Source organism: Euprymna scolopes, chromosome 7 (genome assembly GCF_053919585.1).
Source record: "Euprymna scolopes isolate OS-2025 chromosome 7, ASM5391958v1, whole genome shotgun sequence".
NCBI classification, from domain to species: domain Eukaryota; kingdom Metazoa; phylum Mollusca; class Cephalopoda; order Sepiida; family Sepiolidae; genus Euprymna; species Euprymna scolopes.
In genome coordinates this window covers 158,750,225-158,766,457 of record NC_136488.1, presented here as the reverse complement: position 1 = coordinate 158,766,457, position 16,233 = coordinate 158,750,225, and the positions used below count along the sequence as shown (strand labels likewise).

At 28.2% G+C, this 16,233-nt stretch overlaps 1 protein-coding gene across 1 annotated transcript in view; it reads left to right on the top strand.

The window, feature by feature from the left end:
- LOC145280110 (dnaJ homolog subfamily C member 21-like) overlaps nucleotides 1–15,517 on the top strand; it is a 132,273-nt gene extending 116,756 nt beyond the window's left edge. The window contains exons 12-14 of the mRNA XM_080131856.1: nucleotides 6,351–6,454; nucleotides 13,777–13,897; nucleotides 15,312–15,517. Of these exons, the coding sequence (XP_079987982.1) occupies nucleotides 6,351–6,454; nucleotides 13,777–13,897; nucleotides 15,312–15,482 (396 nt within the window). The 3' untranslated portion in view covers nucleotides 15,483–15,517. The remainder of the gene's footprint in view (nucleotides 1–6,350; nucleotides 6,455–13,776; nucleotides 13,898–15,311) is intronic.
- The last annotated feature ends 716 nt before the right edge of the window (nucleotides 15,518–16,233 follow it).

Sequence of the window (16,233 nt, the reverse complement as noted above, 5' to 3'; positions counted from 1 at the left end):
ATATTGTTTCATTCAATGTAAGCTCTGACATTCTTTTACATGCATCTTTCTGAATTTGGGAATCTTTGTCAAACTTGGAAACAAGAAAAATCTACCCTCATGGATTAAATAAAAGGTTCAGTTTGAAATTTTGTATGGTGTTTCAAAGTTTGGCATAAAAATTTCCAAGTTTGAAAAATGATTCACCTGAAGAAGGTCAGTGGTGATATTGGCCGAAACATAGTGAAAATGACAATCAAGAAAAAATAGTCGTCCAAAAAATTCAAATATTAGTCTTCATCTCAAAAATAACAAATCATTGGAAGTTAATTATTAGCAGTTATTCAATTTATGATCGTATGATATTTTGTTATTCAATTCATGATTGTATGATATCTTTTGTTATTCAATTTATGATCGTATGATATTTTGTTATTCAATTTATGATTGTATGATATTTTGTTATTCAATTCATGGTCATATGATATCTTTTGTTATTCAATTCATGATTGTATGATATCCTTTGTTATTCAATTCATGATTGTATGATATTTTGTTATTCAATTCATGATTGTATGATATCTTTTTTATTCAATTCATGATTGTATGATATCTTTTGGTATTCAATTCATGATTGTATGATATCTTTTGTTATTCAATTCATGATTGTATGATATCTTTTGTTATTCAATTCATGATTGTATGGTATCTTTTGTTATTCAATTCATGATTGTATGATATCTTTTGCTATTCAATTCATGATTGTATGATATCTTTTGGTATTCAATTCATGATTGTATGATATCTTTTGTTATTCAATTCATGATTGTATGATCTTTTGTTATTCAATTTATGATTGTATGATATCTTTTGTTATTCAATTTATGATCGTATGATATCTTTTGTTATTCAATTTATGATTGTATGATATCTTTTGTTAGTCAATTCATGATTGTATGATATCTTTTGTTATTCAATTCATTATTGTATGCTATCTTTTGTTATTCAATTCATGATTGTATGATATCTTTGTTATTCAATTCATCATTGTATGATATCTTTTGTTATTCTATTTATGATTGTATGATATCTTTTGTTATTCAATTTATGATTGTATGATATCTTTTGTTATTAAATTTATTATTGTATGATCTTTTGTTATTCAATTTATGATTGTATGATATCTTTTGTTATTAAATTTATTATTGTATGATCTTTTGTTATTCAATTTATGATTGTATGATATCTTTTGTTATTCAATTCATGATTGTATGATATCTTTTGTTATTCAATTCATTATTGTATGATATCTTTTGTTATTCTATTTATGATTGTATGATATCTTTTGTTATTCAATTTATGATTGTATGATATCTTTTGTTATTCTATTTATGATTGTATGATATCTTTTGTTATTCTTTTTATGATTGTATGATATCTTTTGTTATTCAATTCATGATTGTATGATATCTTTTGTTATTAAATTTATTATTGTATGATCTTTTGTTATTCAATTTATGATTGTATGATATCTTTTGTTATTCAATTCATGATTGTATGATATCTTTTGTTATTCAATTCATGATTGTATGATATCTTTTGTTATTCAATTCATGATTGTATGATATCTTTTGGTATTCAATTCATGATTGTATGATATCTTTTGTTATTCAATTCATGATTGTATGATCTTTTGTTATTCAATTTATGATTGTATGATATCTTTTGGTATTCAATTCATGATTGTATGATATCTTTTGTTATTCAATTCATGATTGTATGATATCTTTTGTTATTCAATGCGTGATCGTATGAAATCTTTTGTTATTCAATTCATGATTGTATGATATCTTTGTTATTCAATTCATCATTGTATGATATCTTTTGTTATTCAATTTATGATTGTATGATATCTTTTGTTATTCAATTTATGATTGTATGATATCTTTTGTTATTCAATTCATGATTGTATGATATCTTTTGTTATTCAATTCATTATTGTATGAAATCTTTTGTTATTCAATTCATGATTGTATGATATCTTTGTTATTCAATTCATGATTGTATGATATCTTTTGTTATTCAATTCATCATTGTATGATATCTTTTGTTATTCAATTCGTGATCATATGATATCTTTTGTTATTCAATTCATGATTGTATGATATCTTTTGTTATTCAATTCATGATTGTATGATATCTTTTGTTATTCAATTCATGATTGTATGATGTCTTTTGGTATTCAATTCATGATTGTATGATATCTTTTGTTATTCAAATTTATGATTGTATGATGTCTTTTGTTATTAAATTCATGATTGTATGATATCGTTTGTTATTCAATTCATGATTGTATGATATCTTTTGTTATTCAATTTATGATTGTATGATGTCTTTTGTTATTCAATTCATTATTGTATGAAATCTTTTGTTATTCAATTCATGATTGTATGATATCTTTGTTATTCAATTCATCATTGTATGATATCTTTTGTTATTCAATTCGTGATCATATGATATCTTTTGTTATTCAATTCATGATTGTATGATATCTTTTGTTATTCAATTCATGATTGTATGATGTCTTTTGGTATTCAATTCATGATTGTATGATATCTTTTGTTATTTAATTCATGATTGTATGATATCATTTGTTATTCCATTCATGATTGTATGATATCTTTTGTTATTCAATTCGTGATCATATGCTGTCTTTTATTATTACATTCCTGATTGTATGATATCTTTTGTTATTCAATTCGTGATTGTATGATATCTTTTGTTATTCAATTCATGATTGTATGATATCTTTTGTTATTCAATTCATGATTGTATGATATCTTTTGGTATTAAATTTATGATCGTATGATATCTTTTTTTATTCAATTCATGATTGTATGATCTTTTGTTATTCAATTTATGATTGTATGATATCTTTTGTTATTCAATTTATGATCGTATGATATCTTTTGTTATTCAATTTATGATTGTATGATATCTTTTGTTATTCAATTCCTGATTGTATGATATCTTTTGTTATTCTATTTATGATTGTATGATATCTTTTGTTATTCAATTTATGATTGTATGATGTCTTTTGTTATTCAATTCATGATTGTATGATATCTTTTGTTATTCAATTCATGGTCATATGATATCTTTTGTTATTCTATTCATGATCATATGATATCTTTGTTATTCAATTCATCATTGTATGATATCTTTTGTTATTCAATTCGTGATCATATGATATCTTTTGTTATTCAATTCATGATTGTATGATATCTTTTGTTATTCAATTTATGATTGTATGATGTCTTTTGGTATTCAATTCATGATTTTATGATATCTTTTGTTATTCAATTCATGATTGTATGATGTCTTTTGGTATTCAATTCATGATTGTATGATATCTTTTGTTATTCAATTCATGATTGTATGATATCTTTTGTTATTCAATGCGTGATCGTATGATATCTTTTGTTATTCAATTCGTGATCGTAAGATATCTTTTGTTATTCAATTCATGATTGTATGATATCTTTTGTTATTCAAGTCATGATTGTATGCTATCTTTTGTTATTCAATTCATCATTGTATGATATCTTTTGTTATTCAATTCGTGATATTATGATATCTTTTGTTATTACATTCATGATTGTATGATATCTTTTGTTATTCAATTCATGATTGTATGATATCTTTTGTTATTCAATTCATGATTGTATGATGTCTTTTGTTATTCAATTCATGATTGTATGATGTCTTTTGGTATTCAATTCATGATTGTATGATATCTTTTGTTATTCAATGCTTGATCGTATGATATCTTTTGTTATTTAATTCGTGATCGTAATATATCTTTTGTTATTCAATTCATGATTGTATGATATCTTTTGTTATTCAATTCATGATTGTATGATATCTTTTGTTATTCAATTCATGATTGTATGATATCTTTTGCTATTCAATTCGTGATCATATGATATCTTTTGTTATTCAATTCATGATTGTATGATATCTTTTGTTATTCAATTTATGATTGTATGATATCTTGTTTTATTTAATTTATGATCGTATGATATCTTTTGTTATTCAATTTATGATCATATATCTTTTGTTATTCAATTCATGGTCATATGATATCATTTGTTATTCAATTCATGATTGTATGATATCTTTGTTATTCAATTCATCATTGTATGATATCTTTTGTTATTCAATTCGTGATCATATGATATCTTTTGTTATTCAATTCATGATTGTATGATATCTTTTGTTATTCAATTCATGATTGTATGATATCTTTTGTTATTCAATTCATGATTGTATGATGTCTTTTGATATTCAATTCATGATTGTATGATATCTTTTGTTATTCAATTCATGATTGTATGATGTCTTTTGGTATTCAATTCATGATTGTATGATATCTTTTGTTATTCAATTAATGATTGTATGATATCTTTTGTTATTCAATGCGTGATCGTATGATATCTTTTGTTATTCAATTCGTGATCGTAAGATATCTTTTGTTATTCAATTCATGATTGTATGATATCTTTTGTTATTCAAGTCATGATTGTATGATATCTTTGTTATTCAATTCATGATTGTATGATATCTTTTGCTATTCAATTCGTGATCATATGATATCTTTTGTTATTCAATTCATGATTGTATGATATCTTGTTATTCAATTCATGATTGTATGATATCTTTTGTTATTCAATTTGTGATTATATGATATCTTTTGTTATTCAATTCATGATTGTATGATATCTTTTGTTATTAAATTCATGATTGTATGCTATCTTTTGTGATTCAATTCATGATTGTATGATATCTTTTGTTATTCAATTCATGATTGTATGATATCTTGTTATTCAATTCATGATTGTATGATATCTTTTGTTATTCAATTCGTGATCATATGATATCTTTTGTTATTCAATTCATGATTGTATGATATCTTTTGTTATTCAATTCGTGATCATATGATATTCTTTGTTATTCAATGCATGATTGTATGATATCTTTTGTTATTCAATTCGTGATCATATGATATCTTTTGTTATTCAATTCATGGTCATATGATATCTTTTGTTATTACATTCATGATTGTATGATATCTTTGTTATTCAATTCATGATTGTATGATATCTTTTGTTATTCAATTCGTGATTGTATGATATCTTTTGTTATTCAATTAATGATTGTACGATATCTTTTGTTAATCAATTCATGATTGTATGATATCTTTTGTTATTCAATTCATGATTGTATATCTTTTGTTATTCAATTCATCATTGTATGATATCTTTTGTTATTCAATTCGTGATTATATGATATCTTTTGTTATTCAATTCATGATTGTATGATATCTTTTGTTATTCAATTCGTGATCATATGATATCTGTTGTTATTCAATTCATGATTGTATGATATCCTTTGTTATTCCATTCATGATTGTATGGTATCTGTTGTTATTCAATTCATGGTCATATTATATCTTTTGTTATTACATTCATGATTGTATGATATCTTTGTTATTCATTCATGATTGTATGATATCTTTGTTATTCATTCATGATTGTATGATATCTTTGGTTATTCAATTCGTGATCATATGATATCTTTTGTTATTCAATTCATGATTGTATGATATCTTTTGTTATTCAATTCGTGATCATATGATATCTTTTGTTATTCCATTCATGATTGTATGCTATCATGTGTATTTCAATTCATGATTGTATATCTTTTGTTATTCAATTCATGATTTTATGATATCTTTTGTTATTCAATTCGTGATTGTATGATATCTTTTGTTATTCAATTCATGATTGTATGATATCATTTGTTATTCAATTCATGATTGTACGATATCTTTTGTTATTCAATTAATGATTGTACGATATCTTTTCTTATTCAATTCATGATTGTATGATATCTTTTTTTATTCAATTCATGATTGTATGATATCTTTTGTTATTCAATTCATGATTGTATGATATCTTTTGTTATTCAATTCATGATTGTATGATATCTTTTGATATTCAATTCATGATTGTATGATATCTTTTGTTATTCCATTCATGATTGTATGATATCTTTTGTTATTCAGTTCCTGATCATATGATATCTTTTATTATTACATTCCTGATTGTATGATATCTTTTGTTATTCAATTCGTGATTGTATGATCTCTTTTGTTATTCAATTCATGATTGTAGTATATCTTTTTTTATTCAATTCATGATGGTATGATATCTTTTGTTATTCAATTCATGATCATATGATATCTTTTGTTATTCAATTCATGATCGTGTGATATCTTTTATTGGACTATTTTGTTCTCCTTTCCGTAGACAACTGAAGTGGAAGAAACAAATAATGTAGATGACGTCGCGAAAATTCTTGAAGAGAAACTGGAGATGAATGAGTCGGAATCATCAGCCTATGAACCAGCTGTGTAAGTAGCATTATTATATTGTCATCAGTATTGTTGTTATTAGTTTTCATTATATATCCAATTCGGTAAATTATATAATAATAATAATAAAAAGATGAACTATAGCTGTATCTATTTGATGTTGCCGAAGAAGCAGTGAAACCATTTTAGTTTTTACACTTTATCTCATTTTCACATTTTTAAACTTATACCGAAAAGGAAATTAATTTTTAGTTGTAATATAGATAACTCATATTGTATTCTTCAATTCAGTATGAGTTATCCCCCTTGATGGTTTTTATTTTTTAGGCGATTATTGAAAAATGTTTGATATGACAAATCACTAAAGTAATATTTTTTTATCGATTATGGCAACGTATGATATTATATTTACAATAAAATGGCACAACAATAACAAATGAAAATTGGATATTCAGAGGCAAAATTTAAGTCATCAGCTTAAATGTTATTTGGGTCTGACTTCGAAAATCCGACAAGATAACTTTATATGTTAGGTTGAAGAATAAAAAAAATATGTAAGAATAAGAAAGAAGAAATTATAAATATGTTTAAAATCACTGTTGACTTTATGATAACCTTATCAATCTTTGAGAGGTTATTTCAGGTATCTTTTTTTTATGCTAGGTGGCTCACATTAAATAAAGGAGTTTAATGACTTTTACTGTTGTTTATGCAAGTTTGGCATAAATACATTTTGACACACCACTTCCCGTTAGATCACTAACGTTAAGCAACATTGAACCTGGTTAGTACTAAAAGTGGGTGACCATTTGTAAATACCAGGTGCTGTATGTGATCTCTGCTTATCTCAGCATTTTTTCCAGTCGTCCAGGACTTCTCTTTGCCACTGGAATCAAATAGTGTTGATTCAAGAGCAGCATAGTTGGAGATCATGCAGCCCTTGCTTCACAATTACATTTGCAGCTACCCTTGCAGGGAGTATCCATTGTCTCTCGAAACTGAACGGAGGTGATGTCAGTACAAGTCCTATGGTCAGAACATTGTTATATGAACATCCATCAAAAGTGCTATTATGAAGTAGTGGTCACTGATGTAAACAAGTACTGTGTCAGACTGAAGGGGAGGGAGGGATCGACTTTTGAGGTTAACTTTTATGTCTGAAAGCCCCTCCTCCTCCTCCTACTACTACTACTACTACTCTTTCTTCTCAGTGTGTTATTCTTATTATAGTTATCTTTTTGTTCCCAGGATTGCACAAGCGATAACAAAGCACACTTCCTTTTTACAAAATGTTTTCTCTCAAAAAAAAAAAAAAAAAAACCTGCTTAAAATCGGTGGCAGGGTTTATAGGTGGCAGCACATTTGATGGAGGTGGGGACAGCAGCTTTTGTTCTCCTCTTTAAATAACAAATTACCTTGAAAATGAATTCTATGAAAAATAACAAACCCTTAATCTTTTTTAAAAAGAATGAAAAAAACAAACAAAAAAAATCAAAACCAGCAATGTCTAACTCGTGTCTTTAAGTCGTGCTGTGAAGTTAACTCCAAAAGTGGGGAGGTAGATGCAGAAATGGTAATTTGTAATCAGATTTTTTTTTTTTTTTTAAACACAACTGAGGGGTCTGATTTTATTTTTTCTGATTGAATATTCACTATAAAGCAGGGGAGATGGGAGTCAACAATTTTTTTGTAGGAGTTGGGTCAAGTTCTTCAAAACCAGGTTCAGAATTCCTATTTACTTATCTCCTCATGAGGTCAAAGATTTTAATGTGGAGAAAATTCAACCCCTTAGAAAGGGCCACTCTGGATCGGGACAAAAATTGAAATTGTTTCAATCTAGAAGGATTTCTCCTTCACTGAATGAGGATATAATAAATAGCATCAGAACAGATACTGCACTTTGCTCATAGCCAAACGACCCAGACAGAGTCAATCGTCGGATTTTTTTGTTTTTGGGTTTTTTTTTGCACACTTTCTCAGTTCTGGTTGACTCAAACATTCCTACCACTTTTTTGTCCAACTCTGATACTTTCTAACAACCCCACCCCTCTCAATTTTTGGAATGTTGAGTGGGGGGGGGGGGTCTATCGTTTGACAGTAAATCTAATTTATTACTATGCCTATCTGTCTCTAGTTTTTCAAAATGCATCTTCTCTAAAACATAAGGTCGCAGAGCAGCACAAGGCAGGTCAAATGATTGCATTTATTGTAGACTGTTCTTCTATGTGTTTTTAGCCGGTAAAAATAGCTGCTAATGGGTCAAAATTGAAAAAAATTGGAACTTAGCAGGTGTAAGTCAACTTAAAGTGCCCTTGTATGTATATGTAAATATGTTTATATATGATTTTTAACTATTTCTTATTCGTCTGACAATAACTCAAACGGTAACAACTAAGGCTGGAGTGCTAAATATTTTGGTTTCAATTTTAGCTGATGGCACCCAAGTCATATTTTGTTTTTTTTATCGTTTAAAATCACTATATATTGGGTACAATATAATAATCAATAAAGAATTGGCACTATATTAATAAATACAAAAAGTTTATTTTACGATCAGGCAATACTGGACGCCCTGCTAATGTACTAAAAATGTTAAAAAACAATAAAATGTACTAAAAATGTTAAAAAACAATAAAATGTACTAAGTACATGCGTTTCTGTTAATTATATCAGTGTTTATAACTTCTTATTTGTACTTGAGGTAGAATTGTGTTTTTAGTGGTCAAAAAAACAAAAAACAAATATATAACAAATAAAAGGTACTTGTGCACTTATGCTACCATGCTGAAATAATAACATCATTATTTAGAAACCCATTCTTAACATGGGGAAGGAAGGGTGTTTTGTTAACTATTCTGTACTTTCACCTAACAATTAAATAAAATAAAGCGTGAAACTTGAATTTATTTTTAACTCATTGTCAAGACCATTTTTTCGAATCTGTAAAACAAACTCGTTTTTTTTTTGTTTGTTTTTTTACTGAGGATATCTGAATAATAATAATTAGGTGGTTCGATAAAGAATTTCATTGTGATGCATTTTGTAAATTATTACCTTGTTTTCACCTTAACATTTTTTTTTTTTTAAATGACTACCTTTTAAGGTTTTCAGGTATGCTGAAAACAAATATCGCATTTAAATTTTCCGCAGATAAGTCGCTTTCCAGATATTAAGGAATGTCATTTCTTATGTTATTGCTGGTGGCCATCTTGGTATGCGCGTTTGCACATAGTTTCTTCAGGTGTCATTTACACGCTTGCACGTACCAAGATAATATAAAAAAAATGACATTGCTTAATATCTGGAAAACTATTTATTTGCAGAAAATTTAAATGCGATATTCGTTTTCAGCATACCCTAAAACCTCTAAAAGTAATCACTTTAAATATTAAGGTGGAAACAAGGTAAAAAAATTGCCATTTTATTCCTTTGTTTACATAGTTGAATTTTCAGTAAAACAACAGAATAGAAATGACAAAAATTTCCAATAACTGGTGAATATATAGTTGTTGCTTATCAGGATTCCTTGTATCTTGGTACTGTGAAAGCTACATCGAGGATTCATGGAGAGTACGATTTATGGTTGCATCTCAGGAAATAGGGGTGTATTTTGGGCCAGATAAAGAGGATTTACAAAATTGAAAATTGGACGGGTCCCAAAATGCATAAGTTCTGGTCGACTATGGGAATTTCTATCTTTTACAGAAATCCAAAATGTATATGAAAAATTTTCTTCAAATTATTTTTCAGATCAATTCATATCTACTCAATTTTTTTTCTTTGAGAGGAGTAGTAAATACCGGCCATGAATGCTCCTTAGGCATTTCATGGCTACACCCCAGATTAAGATCTCCTTCAGTGAGGAGGCAGGAAAATGCCTACTCTCAATAAATTATATTTAAATACCATTATAATACTTAGTTTTATTCATAGACACCCACTGTATGATACCATGCGCCAGTTTAAAAAAAAAATTGAAATTTTTACGTCTTAATGGCTTATGGTAAAGAGATACATCAGATTTGACTGCATAATCAGAAAGAGCACACCATTTTACATAAGAGTGCCAAGTTTCATGAGAATAGCTTGAAAAATAAATAAATGATGGCAAAAAAATGTTCACTGAAAAGCATAAATTTTGCCACTTAAAATTCTCATAACTTTTGAACTATTTTCAAACGGTTTTAAGCATCTTTTATATAGCTCTTTTTATGCAAGTTGATAAAATAAAAATTATCTATAAAGAAAAAATCAACTTGTAATGCTAATTTAAGTTTCTAGTGAATATACACTCCATAAAAAATAACTGGGAAAAATTATGCTTCACCAATTTTCACATCAATGTTCTTATAAAATTATAGAATTACAACAGTAATTTAATTTTAATTTAATAAATTATTATTTCTGATAACCTAAAAAAAAAAAAATACGTACGGTTGACTTTTTATTTAGAGGATTTTTTTCTGAATTTATTTCGTCCAGCCAGGATTGTTTGACTTGCTATTTGCTTTTCAATATTAGTTTTTTCTTATGCTTTTTTTTTTTTTTCATTTCAATAGGATAGGTCTGAACTAGCACAAGTTGCAAAAAGAAAACAAAACATCATTTTTTAAAGAAAAAGAAATCACTAACCATAATTTTGCTTTTCTTAAATTTTTTTCCTTTAATTTTCTTCTGTATTGGTGGGTGGGGAAAAGATGTCAGATGTTCAAAACATCACGTTAGTGATTGAAAATGATATTGAAATAGAACATAAATGTTGTTCATTCAAAGAATATCGTCGTTTTGTGCTATCAAACAGTACAGACACGCAAGCAAAACCCACACTTTTATAAGTATATAGATACTAGCAGGGAGACCCAATGTAGCTCGGGATTGAATGAGGGTCAACAAATGTTTCACCCTCCAATACTTACCTGTCATCGAAATTGATTGTATTCAAATCAATTGATTGACTGCTCTAGTTGGGAACCTACTGCGATGCACTGGCTGAAACCTTCATATGCCTCCCTGCACTGACTTAGTCCACAATACATTGTAGTTTACATTGTCTTGTAGAGAAACTTTTTATATAATGGTTTGAATCAAAGTTTAAAATGCAAAACTCAAATATAGTTTAGTTGTGCTCCAAACAGAAATATTTGTTTCAAACGCACCCCTGTCATATCAAAGAACCTACTGTTGATTTTATATATTGGGCCTTTCTGCTTGTGCAGTAATAAAACTACTCAAATGCACTTATCATGTTAGGCTGTATAAGGCGTTAACTTTAGTCAAAATTGTTCTGTCATTCATCTGATTTTTTCGGTGATCGATACTTACCAAAGACATCCCAAAACAAAACCTATCTAAGAACATTGCCAGGCACATAAAGTACATTTGTGTGAAATTTCCAAAAAAAAATCAGCCCAGCCATTTTGAAATCCATAGGGAATGAACTCCCACACATACACAGTTCCTTTTATATAATAGTAGAGATAAAGATTATCACTGGACTCTAGCGATGATGATTCAAGAGAAGTTGAAGATTGTACAACTTTTACTTCACTATAGAATCTCCATGCAAACATCTTCGCAAGGGATATCCAACGTCTCCAGAAACTGGAAGGAAGCAATATATATATCTAATATATAAAAGGCAGAATGTGTGTGCGTGTATGTGTGTGTTTGTTTGTTTGTATGTATAGCAAAAACTTCTGACAGATGCATCAGAACATGACAAAATCGGTATCGTTTTAAAGCTCGGTCTCTAGGCGACAAATATCGAAAAATTGGCCAAAAACATTGATTCTTTCACCCTCAACTGGCCGTTTTTTACAATGAAGGGTTGGTTTTTGCGTCAATATTTTCGCAAGTCATGATTGACTACCCTTAATTCCAACACTCGTGACTTCCAGTTTCGCGATGGATGCATCAGCTACGACATTAGGTTTTTTTTCCACCTTCTTTTCCTCCTTTGCGTTACAGGTTCGAGCCTATCTGCCTGTCTACTACCACTTTTTTTTTTTTTTTTTTGAACACCTTTCTCCAACTGGTCTGCCTACTGTTGCTTGGATCTCCTTCCTTAAGGGGTTCCTTACTACACCACCTCTCCACACCCGGGCAACGCCAGGTACCCTCACTAGTATATATATATATATATATATATATATATATATATATATATATAAGTTATTTTGGGAAATTTTAAAAGTTGGAGCTAAATAAAATTTAAGCTGAAATATCAAATTTTGATTCTGACTAACCCCCCCCCTCCTCGCTTTTTGTAACAATATTATTGCCACTATAATGACATATTTTGCTAAAGTTTATTTAAAAATTGCTTAGTCCTGCCCGAATAATTATTAAAATGGAAACATTTTTCAATTATAACCAAAAAATAAATCAGCATGGGGGATAATTCATATTTTTTGTTATTATTATAGAAGAATATAATAGTTGTTTCCCCTTACAGCTAAAAATCTTTTTTGTACAAGTTTAAAAAATGTCCTAACAAACAAAAACTAAAATGATTTCACCACATCCCAGGTAGGTAATACTAGTGTACGTAAATATATATATATATATATTTTAATGTTTGGATTTGTCCGAATAATCTTGAAACAATTGTAACTAATGATGAAATACACTGTTTGTTGCTATCAACCCATTCCTTGATGTCTTGGTTTTTGTTAAAACAATATATGAATGCTCAATTATGAAATATGATAATTTTGTAACCTACAGTTTAAGTCATCTTTTTTTGGCTTAAAATTTTATTGGTATATGAATGATTACTCAATTATATAAACCCAGTAAAATTCGGAATATTATGAATAAGACTATATATATATAAAAGTGAACATGTCTGTGTGCATGTGTATTTCCCTATGCAATAACTCTGTCAATTTTCAGCCTACAGACTCGAAATTTGATATACAGGGTACTGAGATTTGGGAAAATCTATGTGATCGGTTTTCGGACAGAAATTTGGCGATTAAGGGGTAAAAGTTCAACGATTTGACCTTTCAGAACTCTACCCAACTCCTCCGTCAATTTTGGGTCTAAACACTTGAAATTTTAGATATAGGTTCCTTGGACATGGATCTAACTTAATAATATGATTTGAACCCAAAACAATAAATGTTAAGGGGGCATAACAGGGGTCAAATTTAAAAATATTTACCTTTTTTTTTTTTTTTTGCACAACATACACCTCCAAATACCCGGGCAACGCCGGGCACCCATGCTAGTATATATATATATATATATATATATATATATATATATATATATAAATTATTAGCAATGACTTTTGATTTAAAATATTATTCTGTTAAGTAGCTTGTTATGGAAACCTTATTTTGTATCTTGCTTTACAGGTCAACGAAACAACAAACAACAGAAAAAGCAACCCCAAAACCTGTTAAAGAATCCCAACCAGAGTTGACAGAAAAAGAAGAAAAGTTAAAGAAAAAGATTGTTGAAGAGAAAAGTGCTACAGTGTGTATAATTTATTTTTCTTTTCATAGTCAATATTACCTGTTCTAAAAGTGGGACGAATATTGAAATAAATACAATGGAACCTCTAGATATGAAATTAATTTGTTTCGGTTTGGTTTTTGTATCTTGAAATTTTCATATCCTGAACTGCGTTTACGTGTAATCTATTCCAAGCCCTATTCATTGAATTTATAAATTTTATAAGGGAAAACTAGAATGAAATCAGAACCAAATAGTACTTAACATAACCATTTAATACCTTCACTTGCTGTTTATTTATTTATTTTACATACAAATATAAATTCAATTAAAAAAAAACTACGGATATGGCATAATTTTCTAATCATTATTTTAATCATTACTCGTAAGGTCATGACCTCAGTCAAATTTATGGGCACGTTTCGAAGAAAAAGGATTCAAAGTGAAATGAATTCTTTTAAATTTCTTACCTCTAATTTATGATTTCTAATAATAACAAACCCTTTACAAAAATTTCAGCAGGTGTACAATAAAAATTAAAACAAATTTTTCTTCAATCTATATTCTTTTTAATGTGGTGAAAATTGGAATGCGTACATTAATTTTTAATAATTTTAATTTTTTGAGAGGAGGGTAGAAAAAATAAATTCAAGTTCAAGAAAAAATGTTTTCCAGATAAAAAGTAAAAACGAATATTTCCAGAAAATTACTAACAAAAATTTTTTATTGAAAGGCAAAACAAAGTCTGCTGGACATTTTGGTGAATAAGTCAAATAAAGATTGAAGTTTATTTGTACCAAATATAGTTGGATTGCACAAAGGATTGTGAATCTTATTAACCAAAGTTATTTTTGAGGTCACCAAAACTAAGGAATCATAAAATTTTCAAAACTATTCAATAAACATCTGCTTTTTATAAAAGGCAATGCCATACTCAAAACAATGGCATCTCAACAGTTTAGAGATGATACCCAGACATTAAACACAGTTATATAGACACAAATATTGTTGAATGATGGCAACCTTTGATGATTAATGGCAACCATCTGTCTAATGAAACAATAGGATTCTGCATCTAATCTATAAAGTCAAAGCTGGAGTTGCCTCTCCAGATGCAGGAATGGATGGGCGATAAGGAGACCTAGATTTTCTCAATTACAAGAGTCCTCCTCTCAGCATTGCAGACCAAGTTTGACAGAAAAGTAAGTCCATATGGTAGAAGGCAGTGCAGCTGCCAGAAAGGTGTTACATACCATATATGCAATAGAGAATTGGCTCTGTAATAATATGAAATCTGCATAGTTTTATAAATAATTAAGCATATTTAATTTGTTAGCTTGAAATAAGAGTATAGTTATAATTTCTAACGCCACATCAATGAGTATTTCACGCATTCAGCTTTGATTTTTCTGATTAGCTTTTCTCTCTTTTACAGCAACTGCATTTTTGTAACACGTGCAGCAAAGATTACCCGACACGCAACAAACTTTTTGAACATTTAAGAGAGAGCGGACACCAGAACAGAATTCCTAATCCAAAAATGGCCGCCAACGCAGCCGTTCAAAATAAAAGTTCCAAGAAAGGGAAAAAGAAAGATCGAAGATGATGAAGAAATTAATAAATAATATTAATGGTACTTCATCGTGTTTTTGTTTTATTTGATCGCAAATATTAAGAATTTATGCTTTTCTTACTCTCCATTCATCTTCCGATTTCTCGAAATTTTTTCATTAGCTTTGCAAAATATTTTGCATGCTGGTCATGAATGAGGAACACTGAGATTGGTTGAAAAAAAATGGCAATACTTTAAAATATTTTAAAAATTTCCTGTCTTGGTTATGCTTCAAAATCCATTAAAGGTTTGGATTACTTATTATTGACATGAATTATATGCAGACAAAGAATAGAAAATGGACTGTAGATTTACTTTTGATAGTCTTGTAAACCCCCCCCCCTCCCCATTTTGTTCTTTAGTTTTCATTTTCCATGAGTAATGTTTTTTGACAAAGGGGGAAAGAATTGCTGTTTTCTGGGACAGCTCTTCTTTGGAGTGTCTGAAAACAAAATTTTAAATAAAGATTTCATAAGTTTCTGGTAAATATTATTAAAAAACTTCTCCATTTATTCATATAAATATTAACATTTTAGTAATTTTTATATATTGCATATATATAGTAAAAAATAGGACAATAATCCTCTCCTAGTATTCATCATCATTCTGTTAATCTCATTAACTTTGAGTATGTTTTAGCTTTCATGAGTATTGACTAAAACAAAAGAAAAAAGGTGAGCCTAGACAAACTTTGTTTTTTCTGAAAATGTCAAATGAAAAAAAAAAAAGATCACCACTTATCAAG